Source organism: Stegostoma tigrinum, chromosome 33 (assembly GCF_030684315.1).
Source record: "Stegostoma tigrinum isolate sSteTig4 chromosome 33, sSteTig4.hap1, whole genome shotgun sequence".
NCBI classification, from domain to species: Eukaryota; Metazoa; Chordata; class Chondrichthyes; order Orectolobiformes; family Stegostomatidae; genus Stegostoma; species Stegostoma tigrinum.
In genome coordinates this window covers 19914628-19938190 of record NC_081386.1, presented here as the reverse complement: position 1 = coordinate 19938190, position 23563 = coordinate 19914628, and the positions used below count along the sequence as shown (strand labels likewise).

At 41.7% G+C, this 23563-nt stretch overlaps 1 protein-coding gene across 4 annotated transcripts in view; it reads right to left on the bottom strand.

Annotated features, from left to right (window-relative positions):
- LOC125467222 (unconventional myosin-Va) overlaps positions 1-23563 on the bottom strand; it is a 199052-nt gene that overhangs the window by 68528 nt on the left and 106961 nt on the right. For all 4 annotated transcript variants that reach the window (XM_059639156.1, XM_059639158.1, XM_059639155.1 and 1 more), the window contains 7 exons: positions 23244-23351; positions 21510-21622; positions 12237-12502; positions 8756-8837; positions 6493-6633; positions 5398-5523; positions 3711-3794 (listed from right to left, as the gene is read on the bottom strand). In XM_059639156.1, the coding sequence (XP_059495139.1) occupies positions 3711-3794; positions 5398-5523; positions 6493-6633; positions 8756-8837; positions 12237-12502; positions 21510-21622; positions 23244-23351 (920 nt within the window). The remainder of the gene's footprint in view (positions 1-3710; positions 3795-5397; positions 5524-6492; positions 6634-8755; positions 8838-12236; positions 12503-21509; positions 21623-23243; positions 23352-23563) is intronic.

The following is a 23563-nucleotide window of genomic DNA, read 5'->3' as shown; positions in this document are numbered from 1 at the left end:
CCACGCAATCACACCGTATCTATCTCCATAGGAAAGGTCCCAAATAATTGACTTTTCCCAATGTAAACGAAGGCTTTGTTTCATCATCGCGGGCCCGACTACACATCAAGCTGTAACTAAGCAAGTTCCCTTTCCTGGAGGGCTGGGACATCTCGGCAGAATCTGGTGTCTCATGCTTGCTCATCGTGAGAGGCAATGTCGAGGTTGAAGACAGATGTATGCCACCCTCTAAAAACGTTCCAGGAAAGTGATCAAACCCAACGACTTATCCAACATTTACAATGGAACAGAGACAGGCATGAGAGACAGGGAGGTTGGGGACAAAAAGGGCTTCAGCTCAAAAATCAAATCCAGTTCTATGTAAATTTGTGCTAAAATATTTAATTTGTCCTGAGTTTTCCATGAACTATGAATGTGTTTTATTTCACGTCACCAGTTCAACTGATTTACAAAGGACACGACTAACTGTTGATCAGGTTATACGCTCCCATTTTGAACTGAAGTTCTCAATGATTCACCTCAAGACACTAAATTACTAAGGAAAGCTGCAATACTTAATGTTCATTCTTTTTTTTAAAACCAGAAAGCAGAGAAGGGGCTCTTGTGATACAGTGGTAAGTGTCCCTACCTCTGGATCAGGAGGCCCAGGTTCAAGTCCTACCTGCTCCGGCTTTGAGAGAGAATATCTCTGAATCAGGTTGATTTGAAAATATCCACCAGCAAGCACAGGCAGAGAATAGAGCGGAAGGTTTCTAATGAAGGGACAAGCTCCATATATACACTGTCCTCTCACGTTGCCTCAAAAGATTGGACACACCAATTGCAACAAAGGAAATGGCATCTTCAGGATTCTACATGACACTGGAATGATACAAGATCAACTCACTATTTTGAGAGAAGTCCTCTTTCCAATCTCCCTGTAATTTTCCACTAAACACACCTAGAATTCGAACACTGATTTATCATACAATGTACAAACTTGGAGTGCAGTCAGTTATTACCATGTAACTGAAAGCAATCATTACGCATCAAACATGGAACGTTTGAACTCTATGTGACCTCTAAATTACCACTCCTCGCTACTGAAAGCGATCCCTCATGCTGGAGAACAGATTGTTTCTTCAGTAGTTTTTCTTCACATCCTTGTTCCTGGACAGGGGCCAGATGAATGATGTCACCACCAAGTCTCATTTTGCCCACCTTCGCCACATTTGCACTTTTTGGTAATCATCGTTTTCTATCTTAGAGAGTCCCTCAGGATCAAGCACTCATTTGTCCTCGCTGCTTCGATTGGTTTGGAGCAGGTGATGAGTCCAATACTCAGTCTGCCACGTGTGAGGATGGTGGTACTCAGAGGATTGGGAAGACAGGCTGTTTGGCAAATTGTGCGTTCCCTCCGACAACTCACCGTTGCCCCTACATGTCCCTGATCTCAATGTGCTCACTGCTTAACGGAATGAGCCTCCTTCATCCTGGTTTGTCACAAGCCAATGTCTCCTCGAGGCAACGGCAGTGTTTGATCTCTAAGGGATGTTCTGAGGATAATCCCATAGCAATCCTGCTGTTCTTCCAGGGGGTCTGCTGCTGCTGCATCCAAGCTGCGATGATAGCAGCTGATTGGAAGTAGTCTGGGTGTCAGAAATGCCATCGACACATGCTGACAGCAGAGCTGGTTTTGAGTGGTTAGCATCTCAACACTGGCCAAGTGGCTAAGACTAGTTGTGGCTTCTACTGCGTACCTACCCACCTTCACACCACCCCAACAGTAGGTGACACCCATGCAGAACGAGCTTTAATGGCAGGATCAGCACATGATCTTTTGCTTCGGAAAGACTTCGTAAGGAATCACAAACAAGGGAGACACTGTCTCAGGCAAAGAGGTCAGTCATATAGTGTTGTATGGAGAAGAAACGTCTCCACTCAGCGAACTGCGTACTTCTAGAATTATTAACGCCAGAGGGTTGTGGATGCTGTATTAGTGAGTAAATTCAAGGCAGAGATCAAAACATTCAAGGAATCAAAGGCAATGGAAAGCTGGTGAGAAGATGAGTGGGTCATCCAGGTGGAGCAGGCTTGAAGAGATAAATGTTCTCGATGTCCTTTTATCTCAAATGTTTTTGTTTCATTCAGGGTAGTGAAAGTACTGCCCTCTAGAGTTAGAGGGCAGCCAAAATAAGCATGCACATTTAAAAATCAACAGTATTTATAGATAAGACGGATATAGTGAGGGTGACAAGGGAACTGATGTCTCTATTCAATATCCCCATGCAGCAGACAGATCAAGCAATATTCTTCTTGTTTTTTTTTGGTGTAGCCCTGGGGCTTTCCAGCTCATGCAATAGCCAGAAATACAAACTGGAAATTTTTAAAACTTTTACCTTCTGAGGAGTCAACGTCCACGAGAATCAAACAGGGTAAAAGAAACACAACAATCAGCATTGAATCAAAAAATGCAGCCAAATAAAAACAGCGCAGTGCAGAGTGTTTACAGTTTCCTCTCTCACGCTCTCTCTGTATTCACCTGCCCGCTCCCTCTTTCACTGTGATAATGTTCCACTAATTGCTATTGCCCGTTATCATCAATTATATATAGCCAATGATAATGCAGGATTTCTTGACGTCAAAGGCTTCAGAAATGGGTGAGGTGACTGAAGTGGCATTGGAAGGGAGTAGAAACCTGCACTGGGAGGCTTCTCATAGGAGGGCAGAGATATTTATCAGGTGTCGACACCATGGAGACAGCCAGTTGATTTATATATTCAGAACCCAACAGGGGATGGCCCTGTCTCTATCCCTCTCAGCCCCTCCCTCTTTCCTCTCTCTCATCCACCGTACACATCCAAACCTGCATGTGGCGAGGCCATCAGCTCAGTGGAGGAATCCTCATTAATGCTGGTTGAGTTGGGCAGCAGAACCTCCCATCAGATTAACTCTTAAACTCTCAGGGTCTCATTATGGACAAGGCCACATACTTTCACCACCATGTCCACAAATTCACTTCCACCAGGGGTGCGCTAGATACCCATCAGGAACAGGATCCCAGGCCACCCCTTAACCGGACACATTTTAGAACTGACCAAACAGAGATGCATTAACACAGCACAGGCATAACATCAGGCTTGCAACCACTTGCTGTGTGTAACCTATCTACATGGGCCATTTCTTTTTTTTTGGCAGGGTGGAGGGGGAGGGCAGGAGATGAAGAATTATCCAGTCCACTTTGTTTGTTAGAGGCCCAATTATCCATTAAAAATGTACAGATGTTCCTTAAGCTCCCAATAAGACCGTGCTGACATCACTGTAAATCAATCTAACGATAATTTAATGCCAACTTTATGTTTTATCAACCACTGATCCTAAACACCCAGTAAGTCTCATTCTCCCAGTTCGGATCAAGGGATTTCCATGTTTGTTTCTAAAAGCTCAGAATTGTCAGAATTTTAAAAATTGCAAACGAAGTGCTGTTTTTTTACTAGCACTAATGTTGCTTTGCATCAATAGCAAGGCTTCAAGTTACAATCCACATGCAGAGAATTCCAAATAAACGTTACATTATTTTGTGGTTATCTCTTGGAGAACTGCTGACAGGTAACCAGGTGAGATGCAGCTTTATAACAGGACTGCCGCATTCTGCAATATGCAACATCTTTCAGCAACAATAATCCTAGTTCGTTACAGCTCAAGATTTCCTCAGGTAGCTCGGAGCTCACCTTGCTTGCCTTCAGCACTGTGATCTGTTCCTCATACACTGTATCCTTGTTCTTTTCCAAGAAACCCTCACACTGGTACTCAACCTGTTAAAAGACCACCAGGAACAACACTAGATTTAGGTCAATGAGTAATCTCTACAACTTCGTGAAAAAGAAGGTCACAGTCAAAATTGATTCAAAGCCAAATGCAGAAATGTGGAGACATGTGCTTGACACAGCAATGCAGTTCTCTGACCTCGATTGCAGAGTGGTAGATCTGCTTTTAAGAAGCTAAAATGTGGTTCAGTGTCATTGGAGCAATAAACATCAGAAGACCAAACATTTAAAATTCAGACAAAACAATTTTTAGGAGGATTGCAAGTATTACTATCCAAACATATCACAAGTTTCAAACATTAGAGAGGTTGATCAATAAGACTAAATTTTCTTTAAAAGAATCCAGGTAAGAAGACTGCATCTCTGCTATAAAGCTTGAAGCAGCTTGATCTGAACCAGATTAATCTGCTTTCATACAGTGTACAGTAACCAAACACACAGGGTTCTTTCAGAAAAGGATTTCAGCTAGCCTGAGAAACAAAGTATTTGATACCATTTATAGAAATAGACAATGGGAACAATCCCAAATAAAAACCAAAAGAACTGAGGATGCTGTAAATCAGGAACAAACACATCGTTGCTGGGAAAGCTCAGCAGATCTGGCAGCACCTGTGAAGGAGAAAACAGAGTTAATGCTTTGGGTCCAGTGACCCTTCCTCAGAAACCTTCCTGTTTTGAGGAAGGGTCACTGGACCCGAAACATTAACTTTGTTTCCTTCTTCACAAATGCTGCCAGACGCAACGGAAACAATCCCCTTGTTCTTAGCAATAAGTTTCTCCCTCAGTATATAAGGCAAAGTCACCACAGATTCACTCTCTCAGTACAGAGAGATGACTGGTGGTGGTTAAACCTTAGGGTCACCATGCCTTAGGTGCAGGGTCAGATAGGGAACAAGAGTCCTTCATGATAACCTCAGCTGGTGCAGGAATCGAACACATACTGTTGGCATCACAAGCCAGCCATGCAGCCAACTGAGCTAACGGACTCCCTCCATTAGCATAGAGCAACAGAAACACAAGTGGCCCTAATGTAGGGCAGCCTAGAGTGTCCTGGTAGAACTGGAATGGGTTTTTAGCTTGGTAATACAGATCTTAGACCAACGCTATTGAACAGTGCTATCTTTCCTTTACCAACTTTATTTCTCTCTGGGAGGCAGTGAATTCAAAAAGTTGCTCTTCAGTACCTGACTGCAGGGGTCATTATTTAGGAAGGTTTTATCTGCCTTTGATGGATACAACATGGACAAACAAGTGCAAACCCACTTCCAGTTACGGTCATGGGGTATTAAACAAGAGAAGCATTGTCCTTGACTCAGGTCCACACAAACAGAGTTTACGAATGATTTTGAACGGCAGAAGATTAAAAAAAAAGCTGTCTGAGCAACCAACTGTGCAGCCAGCAAAAGAACTGGGGTCTTTATGTCACAGACATTCGCTGTTGAATTTCAGTGAAACAATATGTGAACCCCATACATGCAACAGGAGATCATTTACCATTGTTCCCACCAGCTGGTCACCAAATCACTGGTTTATACCTCCCAACATGGAATAAATTAAAAAGTCCAAGGGATTAACTGTCAAGACCTTTTACCTTGTCAGCAAAGTGCTGGATGATGAACGCCTTATTTGACAAGCGTGGTTTATGAAACAGCGAACTCTTGTTTAAGTGAGTGTTGTAAAGCTTCTGAGCCCATGTGTCATCAGATCCTTTGGGCATCTTAATGTAAAAGAAAGAACAACGCCAAAGAAGAAGAAGAATCAGTGGGCGCTTTTGTAAAATTAGAACAAAGCTCAAGCGACAAGTACTCTAACGTCTACGGGCAAATATTATGCAAAAAGCAAAAGCAAGGTACTGTGGACACTGCTGAGCTGAAATCAAAACAAAGTGGAGAAACTCAGCAGGTCTGGCAGCAGCTGTGGAGAGAGAAATAGAGTCAATATTTCAAAATCAGCATGACTCATCCTCAGAACTAAAGGCAAAGTGAAGATATTAATGAGCTCGAAACTGAAAAAAAAAGGTAGGGAAGGAGTGAGTGGAACAGAAAAGGAGGTCAAAGAAAGGTGAGAGGGTGAGCAAATTACAGAACGAAGGTGTCACAGAACAAAAGGCAAAGGGAGCGGTAATGGTTGTAGAAAAGAGAGAGTGCAGAGATCCGGAGGTGGTGCCAATAGCAGAATATTATAGATGGATTTTAACAGCAGCTCCTGGCTTCTGAGGTGAACTCTGTGCTATGAGTTTGAAGTCACTTGATTTTCTTCTCCACAGGGCACAGAGAAAAGGCTGGATTTTTTGTTTTTGTAAAAAACAATCTGCAGGCTTTTGTGATTAATTTACCTGGTACCAGCCCACGCATTACCAGATTCAGCAAACTCAAATTCACAACTTGCTATGGCCAAATTTGAACTCTGCCTGCACATACCACAACCACTTGGCTATCACACCAGTTTGTAATTTAGTTCAAATAACAGACAACTATCTAATAGCAGTGGAGAACCTTCTTGGCTGAACAAGCCTGTGAAAGATTAGCTGGACTAGGTGCCAGGCTTCTGTTTTCTGGAAATACAGCAACTGTTATATCTGCCTTGAATCCAAGGAAGGAGCTCAGTTACTGTGATGTGAGAACACTAAGGCAAGAGATTCACCACTGAATCCGGGGCCAACCCATGTGTAACTGTCAAGACTTACCTTGCACTCTTCATCTAATAGATCCAGGATGCCTAGTTTAGCTTCAATTAGGTTGATGCAAGGCTGATTGTCATAAAAATCTATTAGCGTCCATGGAATCTGCTCCTTCATATACTCTTCCTGCTCTAGTTTGAAAACATGCTAGACAGAAAAGAGAAAGTCTCTGTTAAGTATCTCTGGTCTCCAAACTGCTGACTGTATTAAAATGGGCTAAAACCAACCATCCATGTACATTCTGTAAGGGACAATATGTATCAATGACAGGAGAAAGGGCCTACCTTCTACAGTGCTACACAGTGACTGCACTCAACATTGTTGGGTATTTATGGGGAACTGCACTGATCATCAAACCCCACAGCCTTGGGAAAGCGCATTAGCCTTTCTGTAAAAAGCATTTGAATTCACTGGATATTGAAGGCAAGGCTCTCCAGCTGTCAGCACTTGTAGCGAAATAACAAGGTGTAGAGCTGGATGAACACAGCAGGCCATGCAGCATCAGAGGAGCAGGAAGGCTGAAGGAGTGTCTAGGCCAGAAACGTTTCCTGCTCCTCTGATGCTGCTTGGCCTGCTGTGTTCATCTAGCTCTACACCCTGTTATCTCAGATTCTCCAGCATTTGCAGTTCCTACTATCTCTGAAGCACTTATACAGGGCAGCTTTTATGGTTCTATTTAGTCTGCAGATACCAGAAGACGTTCTGTTGTAGCCATCATTATTTGCCCATGTACTAGGGTGAGGACATTGCTGACCAGGCAGCATTTTATTGCACAGACTTTATAAAAGTTGTTGAGCACTGCAGTTTAGAATATGCCCTGGGCCCAAACTGCGTAGTATTTTTACTTCCAAGTTCTCCATTCATGGGAAGGACCCAGAGCATATCCTAAACTGCAGCGCCTGACAACTTTTAGAAAATCTGAGAAACATCTATAAAAACTAGTAATTCTGTGCTTTTATGCTTGCTAACACTGGCAGCTTGTCAGTCACACATGCACTTGAATACCCAAATGCTTTGGAGCTAATGCACTACACAGTAAAATTCGCCACCAAAAACATCAGATCCTCCTGTGCGTAAAAGAAATAGTATTAGTTGAGCTGAAACAAGTTTGCAGTTGGCCTTTTCTGACTTCATCCAGCTTTGCATGTTTTCAATGGAGAGCTGGAGAAACACAAAGCCCAGAAAGTAGTCGGAATGTTGAAGTTGAAAACAAAATCATCCTCGATATTGGCTGCTGTAAGAGCTGGCCGCTAAGTCGATTTGTTTTGTTTGCAAATGGAGCTGGAAAGAACATGTGCTGAATGTGTGTGGTTTTAATCCACGCGAGGTCAGAGAAGGGTGGTGAAGGGTGAGCTCCTAAACAGGAACAGGGTGAGACAGTTCAGCAGCACATGCCAGTTTGGTGCAGGCTGTGCTGATCTGATTCCACACTCGCCACCTTTACGCTGCATAATGTAGGCATTCAAACAAACCCCTTCCTGAGGGGTAAATCATTTATTTCAATTTCTGTCAGCAACCACGTCCCAAACCCATGAGGGAGCAGCAGCTGCCTTCAACATATATCACAGAATCCCCACAGAGTGGAAGCAGGTCACTCAGCCCATCAAGTTTACACTGAGCCTCCGCAGAGCATCCCACCCAGATCCAGACCCAGCCCCAGTCCCCTACCCTATCCCTGTGACCCTGCATTTGGCACGGCTAACCCAACCAGCCTGCACATCCGTGGACACTACAGACAATTTAGCATGGCCAATCCACCCTAACCTGCACATCTTTAGACTGCAGGAGGAAAGCAGAGCGAAGAGAAAACCCACACAGACACGGGTGTGTGGAGTTTGCACAGTCACCCAAGGGTAGAATCGAACCTGGGTCCCTGGTGCTGTGAGGCAGCACTGCTAACCACTGAGCCACTGTGCTGCCATATCTTTTGTTCAGTGAATCAAGCTGACCACTTCCTTGGCTGTGGGGTTTCTCAGGGAATCTGCTCTTGATGTTTACAGTTCAAGCATCACAATGACAGAAATTCCACCTGAATTAAAGCACAAAACCGAGTTTGTCCGCTGACCGTTGTGCTAACTGACCAACTTCCAGCCCCACTGCCTTCCAAAGAACCAAAGGATACTCTTAACTGATGGCCAATAGAACATCACTTGGTCAATATCACTCTCCATGGGGAATACTGAACCCCACAGCCAACAACACAAAGATCAGCACAAATAAAAATGTTAACACTAACCAAGACACAAAGAAACTAAGACAAAGTACTCACCATATTAAACTGCTGCTGTAATTTTTCATTGGCATAATTAATGCAGAATTGTTCAAAACTGTTTATTTCAAAGGTCTCAAACCTGTGTAAATATCCAGAACATTAAATGCAGTAAGCAACTTAAACTTAATTCTGAAAACAATGTAAATCAGATTGATCTCAGAAAGCAATGCTCCGAGTATAGGAGTTGGGAAATCATGTTGAGGTTGTACAGGACATTGGTGAGGCCTCTTCTAGAATCCTGTGTCTTGTTCTTGTCGCCCAGTTATAGGAAGGATATTATTAAGCTGGAGAGGGCTCAGAAGTGATTTACCAGGATTGGAAGGTTTGAGTTATAAAGAAAGTCTGGATTGGCTGGGACTTTTTTCTACTGGAGTGCAGGAGTTTGAGAAGTGACCTGATAGAAGTTTATAAAATAATCAGCGGTATGGGTAAGAGTTAATTGCAGATGTTCTTTCCCTCGGATGGCAGATTTCAACACCAGGGGCCACATTTTTTGAGGAGAGAGAATTAAAAAAAAAGACAAGATAGGCAAAGTTTTTACACAGAGTGTGGCTCACATATGGAATGAACTTTGAGTAAGTGGTGGATATGGGTTCAATCACAACATTTAAAAGATATTTAGGTACGCACATGAATAGGAAAAGTTTGGAAGGATATGGGCAGGAGGAGGCAGGTGGGACTAGTTTGGTTTGGGACTAGGTTTGGCATGGACTATTTGGACTGAAGGGTCTATTTCCATGCTGTATGACTCTATGAGCCTGGCCTATTAGCTTTATCCCACTTGGTTTTAATGTCAGGTTAATCAACTATTCTAGAAACCACCGTATTCAAACTGGCCAATGTAGTCTGCTGAAAATATTACAGCAAAGTGAAGGGGACCACAGCAATACAGCGTTAACTCCGAACCGTGAAGAGGGAGGAAGCTGATTCTATCTGCCATGATGCCTATATCCCTATCACTACCAGACTGCATAGGGAGGTGGCAAATGGGCTTGGAGCTGTCAGACAGGAGCGTGTCAACAGAGTGATGGTCCCACCCTCCAAATGGCTGACAAAAGAAAGCAGTTACAGAAATTCAGGAGCAGCCAACCATACACACTCCCACCAACTGGTCACCAATTTGGTCAGACTGAACAGCAGCAATTCATAGTTGTAAGAAATAGATTCAACAACATTCTGTCATGTACTGTAAGAAATGCTCAAATCCACAAAACATGTAAACTATGCAGAATTCAAAACAATTGCCTTGAATGACGCTCTTTAGAACATGTGCATACGAGAGAATGACTGTTTAAGATGTGACTATGACACAGGGTGCATTCTTGGGGTAATAGGCATCAAAGGGAGACAGGAGAAAATGGGAATAAGTACTGAATTGGATAATCTGCCATCATCATATTGATGGTGGAACAGAATAAAAGGGCTGAATGGCCTATTCCTGCTCCTATGTTTGTGTTTCATAATAAAACACAAGAGTCTTTATGAAGCTTGATAAAGGTGCAATGCTCAAGTACGACGTAGCTTCAAAAATACACCGTAGATTTATAGCACATCTGTTTTCCATTTCTTTTAGCTTTCAGCGGAAACAAATTGAGAACCTGCACAAACTTCACCCAATTCAGTCACATCTGAGAAACTCCAAACTATGCTACAATATGTGACAGGGCAAGTAAGAGAGCCCATCAATTACAACACAGCTTGGAAACAGTACCCAACAGGGTGAGACAATGGCAGACACTGTTTACTAGTGTAAAGCATCACACAAAAAGGAAAAATGGACATGCTAAATGAGTGGTGTCAGCTTGGGATGGTGGTAAAACTGAAGCATGAGTCTTAGAATAGTATGACAGTCAACATGTGTGACCAATGCAGAGCCACAAGGAGCCAATGGAATATGAAATTAAATAGCCAGAGCACAGAACATGGCTGAGGAAGTTTTTTTTTTAAAATCGTACAGACCACAGTTCAATTATTACAAATGGTTACAGCAATGGTTACAGCTTACAGTAAGAATGGTAAAAATTGAGCTTTCATGTCTAACATCAAGCAACTAAGTGGTAACCATAACAGGACAATAACCAGTCAATTTAAAATGATTCATCTTTATTTTCAAATTCCTCAGCACCCCCTCACCCTAACCTCTTCTAGCACAACAATCTGAAATCACTGTGCTCCCCCGGTGTTGATAACTTGATCACTAAAGGCCATGCATCAGCTGCCAGGGCCTCTCCTTCATTACCTTCAAACCTATTGTTTGATCAACTTGTGATCGTACCAACTGTGGCTCAGCGTCAAATCAATAGCACATGATTCAAGATACTTAATAAGTTATGATTAAAGTGTTACATAAATGCAAGAAGCATTGCTGTATACATGATAGCTGACAACATAGAAACAGTCTGTCAAACAACCTTCACCAAAATTGTCTTTTACTCTTGTACGCAATGATGGCATGACTGGCAAGGCCAGAATTCACTACCCATCTCTAATTGCCTCCAAACTGAATGTCATGCAACATCATTTCAGACGGCAGTTAAGAATCTACCACATGGGTGTATGTCTGGAGTCACACATAGGCCAGACCAGCTAAAAAGGGCAGATTTCCTTCTACAAAATAGATGAAAGAACTAGAGAGTTTTTAATGACACAGTCGGCATTATTGTGGTCAGCTTATATTCCAGATTTATTCATCAAACTTCAAATTCAATAGCTGCTGCGTTGGGATTTGAACACAAATTAATCGGGAGTTCTGGATTACTACACCAGTGAGATTACCGCTACACTACCACCGTCCCTAAAGGGATTCCCAGAGTAAATTAATGACCTGTCTATGTTTGTAGAAGTCAAACTTGGTACCAAATGAAAACAGCAGAACAATCAAAAAAACACAGAATGGATTTCCAGTCTTTGTACTGGAGGCCAAATATCCAAAACTATTTGTTCAACAACAGAATGCTATAAGGGAGAAACTAATAAGGATTTTTGAAATGGAAGCATCAGGAAGCAACAGACATTGTGGTTGGGTGAACCAAGAAGGAATTGAATGCTCGTAGCCAACTTCCTTCACCCTCTTCAAAAACTTTTCTTTCTTCATTAAAAACCTAAAATTTCACCTCATCTAACTAAGGCTTTGGATCGCTACCTGCTCTCACCTAAATGTGGCATCAACCTGCATTACTTTCCTTGAATTGCTTCATCCATGTATCCTGGAAACACGCAGGATCAATTTTAAATGGAGATCCCCATGCACACCACCCAGAATCAAAATCTTACTTAAAACTACGTTATAGAACAGATTGTAAACTACTACCATATGTGACCACTAAGTTGCCTTACTCTTATCAGTAAGGGAATTCATTCTCTAGTAGGGAATTTCATGTGAATTGCAGAAAATCGCATTGGAATCAATCTGATGCTATGCTTCAGAATCAAGGTGTATATTCTTCAGGAACAAATTAAAGCAGACCAGTCTACTCACCCATATATATCCAGCACTCCGATGAAGGAATGCTGTTTTACTGAAGCACGTAAAGCTTGGTTGACATGCAGTACAATCCAGTTGAAAAGGCTGGCATAGATGTGTTTTGCCAGTGCATCCCTGGCATTGATGGCCTGAAATTTGGGCATGGGCTTGATATAGGTCTCTGAGCCGGTGACAATCTTTCTGTGACACAGCCAGTGAGACATCTGCTCATAGTCCACGCCCAGCAGATCACAGAAGATGATTAGGTGTTCAGTGTTTGGCTGTGGAATCAGAAAATCAAAATACCATCAACTTGTGCAATTTGGTCAGCTCACTGCTCTTTAACACCAGACAGCTGAGACATAAAACAGCATTATTAAACCTGTATATAGTTAAACCCCCACCAATCATATGAAAACAAAATAGTGCCATTGCTGGAAATCTGAAATAAGAACTGAAGGTGCTGGGAAAACTCTGCAGGTCTGGCAGCATCTGTGGAGAGAGAAACAGTGTCAACGTTTCAAGTTTGATACAACTCCTCTACAGAACTGGTTCCAACTCAAAACGTTAACTCCATTTCTCCCTACTGATGCTGCCAGACTTCCTGAGTTTCTCTAGCAATTTCTGTTTTGATTTTTCTCCAGTCATATGGAAGGTACAGGTTTCAGCAAGGATTACAAATGCACAGTGCTTTATTCAGCTCCTGCACTGAACCAAATACAAAGAAAACAATTTGCAATTAGGCAAAATAAAAAACTGCAAATGCTGCAGATCTGAAGCAAAAACAGAAATTTCTGGAGAAACTCTGGCAGCATCTGTGGGAGGAAAGCAGAGTTAACATTTCAAGTCCAATGATTCTTCATCAGAATAGAGTCAAAATGTTAACTTTGCTTTCTTCCCTCAGATTCTACCACACCTGCTAAGTTTCTGCAGCAATTTGTGTTTTGGTTTCAAACTACAATAGGATACAGAATGGCATCAGAGATTGCTAAATTCATCTTCTGCTGTTATCTTTTTCCTGTCCTATCCTTATTAACTCAGAACAATTACGCATAAATATTTCATTTGTAGAATCCTGTGGCATTTCCTCTACATAACTAAAGTGGAACTAAAGACCAACAGCAACACTGAACATGGTCCAGGTCACCAGCAGGTAAATTGCTTTTTCCCCCCACTTTAAAAATAATTGATGAAGTATTCCATCAGACAGTGGCCAAGTTCAGAAGCATCAAATAACTTAGTGTAAGTAGCATTGATAGCTATAGAATTACAAGTCAATCATCTATTTGCCTAACCTGTGGACAATTCGTTAAGAATTAATGCACAGTTAGGGGGATAACAGGATCCCTTTTTTCAAACTAGTTACAATGCCTTTCCTAAATCAACCAACAGAGGGCACTTTTAACTTGTTGTAGTCACAGAGACTGTTGTGTACAGAATTCAGACATCATCATTAAAATCACCAATGGGGTTGCTGACAAATCAAATGACTAAAATCTCCAGTTGAAGTTTTATTTCTGGGGAGGATTACAGTCTAAGATATTTTTGGAAGAGGATAATCTTAATATTGAGATTAAAGGCAAAATTATATATGAATTCCATGAACCATGCCAAATAAACTTAAAGCCTATCAAGGCTTTAGTTGAAGTTTGGTATATAAATTGGAAATTATATCTTTTGTACTCTGTGTCAGTTGACCTCTGTTTGCATTCGTGATGTGCATAAATGATCTGCAACTGACAAAACCTTCAGAGATATTGATGGTAAACAGGATGTGACACACAATATCTTTAGGAATACAGCCTGTCATTGCTTAAACTCCCACTTTAAATACACCAGGATGTTAGGTAAAGGGAATGAATGTTAACAGGTTACAGTGTGTTATTTGGGTGAAGGAATGTTAATTAAGGTTGTGTTTGCTTACAGCAGTAATGCAAGCCATAACCAGCTTTTCTTCATAAAGACGCATGTAACTGACATGCTGATACATACAGTCTCAATTTTTAAAAAGCAGAGGTTTTACAGAGTGGAAAGGGCAACTTTTGCCTACCAACTGTTTTCAAGCTTCTATCTCATACCCATCATTTAACCCACAGCCCCATATAATCTGAATGAAACTTACAGAAGACTGACGGCCTGCATAGAGTGAACATGGAGATGATGTTTCCAATAGTAGGAGAGACTAGGGCCCGGTGACACAGCCTCAAAGCTGTGGCCCTTCATGATTGACTTTCTGAGGGGCAAGATTTATCCCTGTCTACCCTATCTATGCAGGGCCATTACTGGTTTCAAGCACTGTAATGTGCAGCACAAATGGTAATACAAAGGAACTAGTTCCGAAGGCACGAAAACATAAGTTTCTGGAAAAGCTCAGCAGGTCTGGCAGCATCCGTGAAGGAACAAAATCTGAGTTAATGTTTCGGGTCCAGTAACCGGTTCTTCTGAGTGCTGAGGAAGAGCCACTGGAGCTGAAACATTAGCTATGATCTTTTTTCACAGATGCTGCCAGGCCTGCTGAACTTTTCCAGCAACTTCTGTTTTTGTTCCTGATTTACAACATCTTCAGTTCTTTTGGTTTTTAGTTCCAAAGGCAGGTCTTCTAACTGAAGAACAGAAACAGCCCTTCAGCTAATACTAGACTGACCCTATTGTGATAAAACTAAGAACTATGGATGCTGAAGGTCTGAAACAGATACAGACATTGCTGGAGAAACTCAAACAGGTCTGGTGGTTCTAAGCATCACTGCACTCGAAACATTAACTCGGTTTCTCTTTCCACAGGTGCTGTCAGGCCTACTGAGTTTCTCCAGCAACTTTTGTTTTTTTATGGACGATTCAGAATTTGTTTTACTGTAAAAGTAAATATCATTCCTCTGAATGTCTTCGAAGAGTCTTTATATGGAGAATATAGAAGGTTGCATTGTATGACATTAGCAACTAATATTTTAATTATGATGAGTGTCAGTATAACAAATTAAAATAAACACCCTTGATTAAGTTAGAACCTTCACTAGAAAAGCAGGTATACAAGTTTCCAATGAATAAGCTGATCTATTCAGCACCAAATGTTTCACAATGTGATTTCAATGCAATCCAATCTTTCAAACCAATGCAAACGTTTATAGAAACTACACACCTCATAACAAAAGATTGCTTGAAGTGGGGAACCATATTGCTGCACATACAGATCAATGTACAAGTCAGAGGCTAAGCTTGAAATCTCTCCAGTAAAACTTTGATTTTCATATAATGAATTAGCCCAAGCCCAGTTAGCCTTCATGTAAAAAAACAGTTGCAGGCTATAAATAAATAAATAAACAAATAAAGTGCAGAAAGCATTTCTAGAAATCAACAGCATATCTGACATCTTCCAGGTTATTTGCCATTGATCCCAGGCTGGTGCTTTTCTTTTACTTGAAAATCAAACAGAGTGCAATGTAAATGATATAGGCCCAGGTTGAAAGAAGCAATGTTACAAGATATATTACAAGTTGTGAGAGCATGGAATGCATTGCCAGCAGCAGTTGTGGAAGCAAGGTCATTGGGGACATTTAAGAGACTGCTGGACATGCATATGGTCACAGAAGTTTGAGGGTGCATACATGAGGATCAATGGTCGGCACAACATCGTGGGCTGAAGGGCCTGTTCTGTGCTGTACTGTTCTATGTTCTAAGACAACAATGTTCCCTTTATGGAATGCAGCAGTCACATGAGGGTATAGTAATACAAAGCCTATTAAACACAATCACATATAGGAATGTAGGAAAGGCTGTGGCAAAAGCAACAGTCATCATAGTCTGCCAAGCAGCATCATGCTCCTAAGATGCTGCTGGGCCTGCTGCGTTCATCCAGCTTCACACTTTGTTATCTTGGATTCTCCAGCATCTGCAGTTCCCATTATTTCAGTCATCATAGTCTGAAGATTAGGTAGGACTGAGCCAAACCAGAGAAATGCCTGATGTGAACAAACAGAAAAGGGTATTCTTGGCATTTGGAAGCTCGGGTGACAGTTAGTTGGCCATGCATCCATTCTATTAGATATGTCTATAATAACATGGGAAATAAATAAGATGTTCTTTTCTTTCCAAATGCTGTTTTATGTAACATTCTTCCTGGGTATAATTTGGAATCCACTTATTTAATTTGCTGAATTAAACTCTGGGTAGGCAATGTTTACTGAACACAGTTGCATATTTGAACCAGGAATATTTGTACATTAATTTTTATGTGCATGTCAGTGGCAGACACAGTACAAAAACTGTCACATCGAGAACTCTCTCTCACACACACACACACGCAAATGTAAGGGACACCACATTCTTGAACCAATTAATAGTGAATTACATCTGAGCACGTGAAGGTGATGCAACATCTGTTTAAACCATACTCAATATTTTAGAGCAGTTTCAGAAAATATGCACATTATTAAAGAAGAAAATAAGCAGCAAAAATCTTCATGTTATTCTAAAGGGAGTAACATTGTGCAAAATGTCGATGTCTTAACTTCAATGCAACATTTTAATAAAGAGGCAAGGTTTTACACAGATGAATATTTCCTTTCTCATCAATAAACTGCCACTCAGAAAATCATAGGCAAATGAAATGTTGCTGCAGTCTCATGGACTGTGGCAGATGCAAAATGCTGAGGATCTTCACTGAGAACTATTCCAGATTATGCATAATATTTAAATAATTCTCCTGCAGGACCAAGTTTCTGAAAGGGTGTTTTTGTCTGATTTTAAATGATCTAATTATGAATGGAATCATAGCTGCAACAGAGGTCAGACACATCCTTTAATTGTGGATATTAGTTCAGACCTCACCATTTTGGAGTCTCTAGTTTATCAAACTCAGACTGACACCATAAGCTCTCATGTGTAAGAGGAAACCAAGAATGAGCCAACACTACTGATCCAAAATATCTCAAGAGAAGTCCCTGATCCATGTAGAAAAATATTCAGTCAACTATCGTGTCTTAACAAACAGGAAGCTGCTTGATTTTTATGCATGTTGATTTGTTGATACGCTGGCACTGCAGTATGTGGACAGAGACTGGGACCTGGATATGGGAGTAGGAGAGAGGTACCAGGCAGAAACGGGTCAATCTGTGACTCAGTGATCATTGAGACAGTATCAGCAGCGCAAAGACCCAGCCCTTAGCCTCCTCCACTTTCTCAACCCTTGGCTATTCCTTAGCCAACATCATTCCTCAACATAGACCGTGCTCAAACATGCTATAACATACCTCTGGGACAGATGGGATTTGAACTCAGACCTTTTGGATCAGAGGTAGAGCCACTACCATGGTTTCACAAGATCCTTGTGTTCCTAACATTCTGCTGAAGATATTCAGTTTCACCTCTCCATAACCTCCCCTGATCCCTCCCCTATTTCTGTACTCTCTCACTGGTTGTTTGGATGATTCACTATCTCCTCTAATGGAACTGGAGCCTGAAGCTCTCATCTTTTGGTCTCAAGCACAAGCACACTTCCAAACTGCCCTCCTCTTAGCTCACTTTCTTCGGCTAAGTTGAGGCAGCTCAAAACTTAGCATTTAATTACACCCAGCTTGAGCCTCCAACACGATCCTACATTGCACAACCAGTCAATTCCATCCTCCCATCCTAAAACCACTTGCCTATGCCCCTACCAATGGCCATTGGCTGGCAAAACCATCATCCATGTCAACTTCAGAGGAGATCAATCATTTGGCTGCTCACCCATCATCTACCCTTCCCAACCTTTTGGCAACCCAAAGCTCTGCTGGTCCTATCCTGATCCAGATCATCCATCATTTCCACAGGCAGCACCAGGGATTGAGCACCGACTTTTAAAATTCTCATTTTTCTTTGAGTACAGGCTCTAGCCCAACATCTCCAAAATCCCTCCCTACACCTAAACTCTGATGCCTGTGCTTTAAGACGTGTATTTCGTACATCCCTGTATTCTCAATCCCAACCTTAAACTCCTTCACCTATCCTCTTCCTGATGTTTCTTTAAGGCCACTCTTTGGTCAGGTCTTTCAATATGTTGTTAATTAACTTGATGCCAATTATTTTGATTGCACTGCTGAAGTGCTCTGGTACATTTTATTATCTTACAACAACAACTTGTATTCCACAGCACCTTTCACAATGTAAAATGCCTCAAGGTACTTCTCAGGAGTATTTACCGAATAAAATTTCAATATTGAGTTGATATGGGAATACAATGGCAAGATGGACAAAACTTCAACGTAGGAGGTAGGTGGCTAATGGGTTCCTTAAAAGAGGAAAGCTAGGAAGAGAGCTTAACTTTTTTTTAGGGGCAGGTGGGCGCGTGGTTTCCAGAGGTTAGAACCCTGGCAACTGATGGCCACCAATTGTGGAGCATTGAGACTAAGGTTGCACAAGAGACCAAAACTGAAGGACCTCAAAAATCTCAGGGCTGTAGAACTGGACAAGGTTATAAAAGATATAGCTACTAAATAATTAAGCATTGTTCAGCTACCGGCCACAGGCAGTGATAAATCAACTGCCAATACTTTACAGTAGATAGCCAAGCTACTAAGATTCTCTCAGCTTGGCTTTGTCCTGTGACAAAATGATTCCAAACACACCGAGGACAATGTATTCTAGTATGTTTTGATGTCCATCTTGCTAGCCCAAGTTACTATTTGAACGCTAATCAGGAGTCCTTCCTTAGTACTTATCAGCGCAGTGAGCCGGAGGTTAGAAATGCTGTAAGGGGAGACAATCTTTCTACATCAATTAAACTTCAATCATAATAAGCACCAGAAACAGTATGTTTAAGTTGCAATTGGCTTGTAGGAAATGACAGCTGATAAGAGTGAACTTCAATGTCAAACACAAGATGAATGATCAACAAAGGCAACTTCTAACCTCGATGGTCAACATTTTCTTTTATATTCTGCCTTTATTCTAATGTATAAATATCCAGGGAAGGAAAAGAATGACTTTAAGGTATTTTATTCAACATCAGCACACTTTATCAAGTCAGAAAGAAATAAACTGCATGATGTTTGTGTTTAAATTTGTGGAACTGAAAGTTGATAGCTATCAGGAAAGGTTGAAAAGGTTAGGAATGCTTTCTCTCAGAAACAGGAGACAGAAGGATGACCTAATAATATTAAGAAACAGCGCTGAACCAAAAATCCATGGGCCCTATGGGCTGTTTCCAGGAAAGATACATGGAGACAGGCATCACCTGCTGCGGGAGGAACATCAATTTGTTCATGCTCTTTGGGTCGGGCTGAAACTTCCCAGTCAGCCAATGCAAAAAGGTATCGATGACTGAGTGTTGAAGACTGGCACATGTCAAGGTTCAGGACAATGGATTGGAGTGGCACGAAGGTTCAATGAGGAAATGTATCAAGGCCTCATCAATATCTTATGTCACCATCCCACACAACTGCAAGAGGATGTGACACTTGCTTTTTCAGCACCTCCTTCCTTGACTGAACAAGGACCAAACTACTCCTCTCCGGCTGAAGCATCGATTCATTTATAATTAATTTAGTCCCGTCTACTGCGTTCGTCACTCACATGTAGCCACCTCTACAGTAGGGACAATGAATGCAGTCTAGATGACTGCGTCGTGCAAATCATCTGCTTAGTCTGCAAGCATGACCCACACAAGGTTCCAGTCACTTGGCATTTCAATACATCATCTTGCTCCCACACTCACTATTGGGCCCTGGGCCTGCCACAGTGTTTCATTGGAACCCAGCACCAGTTGATGGACACAGCACCTCAGTTTCCACCTAAAGTAGGCACGTTGCAACTTCAGAACTCGCCACCTTCTCTCTGTACTTCATTTTGTTTTGTTACCCTCACACACACACCCCAAATCCCCAGGTCCGTACCTTGCTTCTCATATTTTTGCTTTCAGCTCAACTCACCTCCATTGTGCAATTAACATCAACTCTCTATGTCCTTACCTCAGCTTCTCCACAATCATTACCACTCCATTTATCTTTTGTACTTTGATATTTGTGATCTTTAATCTCCTACATCCTCTGCTTCACTGGCCTTTCCACCTTATGTACTTGCTCCCTTGCATCTCTTTTATTACACCTCTTCCATTCAAAAAGAATCATCTTTCACTCTCCACAGATGCTGCTGGGCCCCACTGAGTTTCTCCAGATCCTCTGGCTTTATTCAGGAGACAACCACATTGCTGTTGGTCTGCAATCACTATTCAGCTGGATTGGGGAAAAAATAGCAGATTACCTTCCCAAAACAGCATGAGTTGTCACAATTACTGACACTAGCTTTTAACTATAGATTTATTAATTGAACTTCAACTTCCTCCAGCTGCTATGGGATTTGAACCCTTGTGCACTAGTCTGGGCCTCCGGATAACAGACTCAGTAACATTACTCCACCGCCTACATTAGAGAGTGCAGCATGCTCCTGCAAGGTGTAGTTGAGGCAATTAGCAATACATTTAAGGGAAAGCCAAATAACCACAATGAAGGATCCATTAGATGCAGCAGCAGAAGTAGACCATTCAAATCCATCGAATCTGCTCCATCACTCCTTAAGTTAAGGCTGACTTGACAATTTTCTCCACTTTCTTGCCTTCTCCCCTTAACCCTCGATTCCCTTACTGATTAAAAATCAACCTTGAATATCCTTTACAACCTAGTTTCAAGAGGTCTCTGTGGGAAAGAATTCCATAGATTCATTACCCTCAGAAAAGAAATTCTTCCTCATTCATTTTAAATTTGCATCCAATATTGGGAGATGGCGGCCTCAGGGCAGATGGAGAGGGGTAGAAAGAGCTTGTGTGCAGCATAAAGACCAACAGGCTGAATGGCCTGTATTTTTGCACCCTACTTCCTGCACTAGGCAAGTGTGCATTGCTGATAGCTCCTCATCCGGTTTCCTATTTGGATGAATAACTCTTGTGGACATTGGGTGAAAACGGAATTGAGCTCATCTAAGACATTCCCTCTTTCATTCTACAGCCAAATTGCATACAAACACACACTTCCATCTCGAATGAAGAATTTTGATCACACATAAACCAGCCTTCAGAAAATTCCTCAGGCAGCCCATGAACACAAAAGCTGAATCTCTGAAGGAAGCTGACAGTAGCTGTTTTCAATTTCTCTCCCCAAATACTACAGGCACTTCAAGTTTCTCCAGCAATTTCTGTTTTTTACATCTCAGATTTCCACATCCTCTGTATTTTGCTTCTATTGTTCTTGTAGCCTTTACTGTGGCCACATCCCAACAAATCGAACGAACTCCAGAGATTATCCAATATCGGGGAATACTCACAGGGATAAAGCAGTTGTCAGCATCACGCTCGTTCGACTTAACTGCCACGTTTCCTAAGTGAAGAATTGCTGCAAGAACGTGGAAGATACCCATTTGATAGGATTCACTTATACCTGCAAAACATTTAAAAGGGACTTTGTCAAACAGGTTACTTTGAAAATAAACATCATGCCCAAAGTGAAATCCTGTACCATGAAATAAGATGACAAATTAATCTTATTTTACAGTTTAAAATGAATTGGTTAATGGTCCCATTAAATTGCAGACAACGGAACTAGGCAACATCACAAACACGATTTCACCTTTCAAGCTGCAATCTTTCATTTGGGAACATCCTGAAAGCTGTAATAATCCATTTTGAAATAATATTGTATCAGGTATTCTGGCACTTTGGCTGATCTCAAAATTCTGAGAATAATGAAAGACTGTTTTCAGAGAGAAGAAAGCACATTTCTTCTTTCTCATTGAAATTCTCCTTTCCATCAGGATATTTCAAAATTGAGCGAGTATTTCTCACTATAATGTACCAGCATAGTTTTAAGTAACAATTTAAGATAATTTGGATAATGTGACATTCTGGATAGCTGCGAAGGTTGGTAACCTCTTCAAAGAAGTGTACACAATTTCAGAAGCAAGCTAAATTGACACTGGCTCACACCTACCTGAAAAAAACAGCAGCCTGACTCATTTCAATAGCGCTGTCTGCCTGGCTGACTGACTAAACAAGCAGTAAGTGTAGTGCGAGAAGCCCAGAGCACAACTTGTATGAATGAAGTATTTGAACAACTATTAGAAACAGCTGTCACTGCAAGACGCTGACTGTTATTTAGTTTGGTCAATGTGAATCACTGACTGGACCAACTACATAAATACTACAGCTACAAGAGTAGATCAGAGGCTGGGAATTCTGCAGGGATTCACTCTCCTCCTGTCTCCCCAAACCTATCCACTGTCATCTGAAGTGATGCAGCTCCAACAACATTCAAGAAGCTCGGACATCCAGGACTTTGCAGCCACCCGCTTCAGTTCACAGTCCTGCCATTAGAGGGCACCATGGCTGTAAGTGTGCACCTTCTACATGACGCACAACAGCCAAGGCTTCTTCAATAGCACTTCCCAAACAAACCTTCAACTATGACTGCCTAGAACAAGACATGGAAAAACCATCATCTACAAATTCCCCTTGGGCCACCCTGACTTGGAAAAATGTCATTGTCCTTTCCTCAATATTTGAGTCAAAACTCTGGCACTCCCTTCCTAGCTGCTTTGTGGGTGGGCATACAACCAAACTGTAGCAATTCAAGGTGGCGACTCACCACCAGGGATCCACATTGAACACTGGCCGCACACCAATGACACACACTCCACGTTGAACACTGGCCGCACACCAATGACACACACTCCACGTTGAACACTGGCCGCACACCAATGACACACACTCCACGTTGAACACTGGCCGCACACCAATGACACACACTCCACGTTGAACACTGGCCGCACACCAATGACACACACTCCACGTTGAACACTGGCCGCACACCAATGACACACACTCCACGTTGAACACTGGCCGCACACCAATGACACACACATCACAGACAAACACATCAAGAATTCCATTTGAATAACGTTCGACAGGAAGAAATTCCAAAGGCCCTAATAGCCAAATCTAATGCTCTAGAATCAAAAGTTGAAATGTGTGATTAAAATCAATTAAACATATTGTATATTTACCTAGTAAAGAGCAAGCCTGTCTGGTATTCATCATTTCTTTGGCATCATCTATTCCCTCAATCACAGGGCTGCCTCCCAAATTTGTGTAGTGGAAGTTTTGAGCACTGCCTGGAAGCAAATAGATATTAGCAGTGCAGTTAATTAGCATGATATTTTTCTCCTGGGTAAAATGTTTTCAAAAAAAGTATTTGCAAGATAATGTGCACCAGAGCCACAAACTTAATTTGATGTTCAATGATAATTCAGATTGTTCTCTGCAATCTCATTCCAATGGGTGGGATGAGCCACCTGGGTTTTATAATCAAGGTCATTGGGGCAGC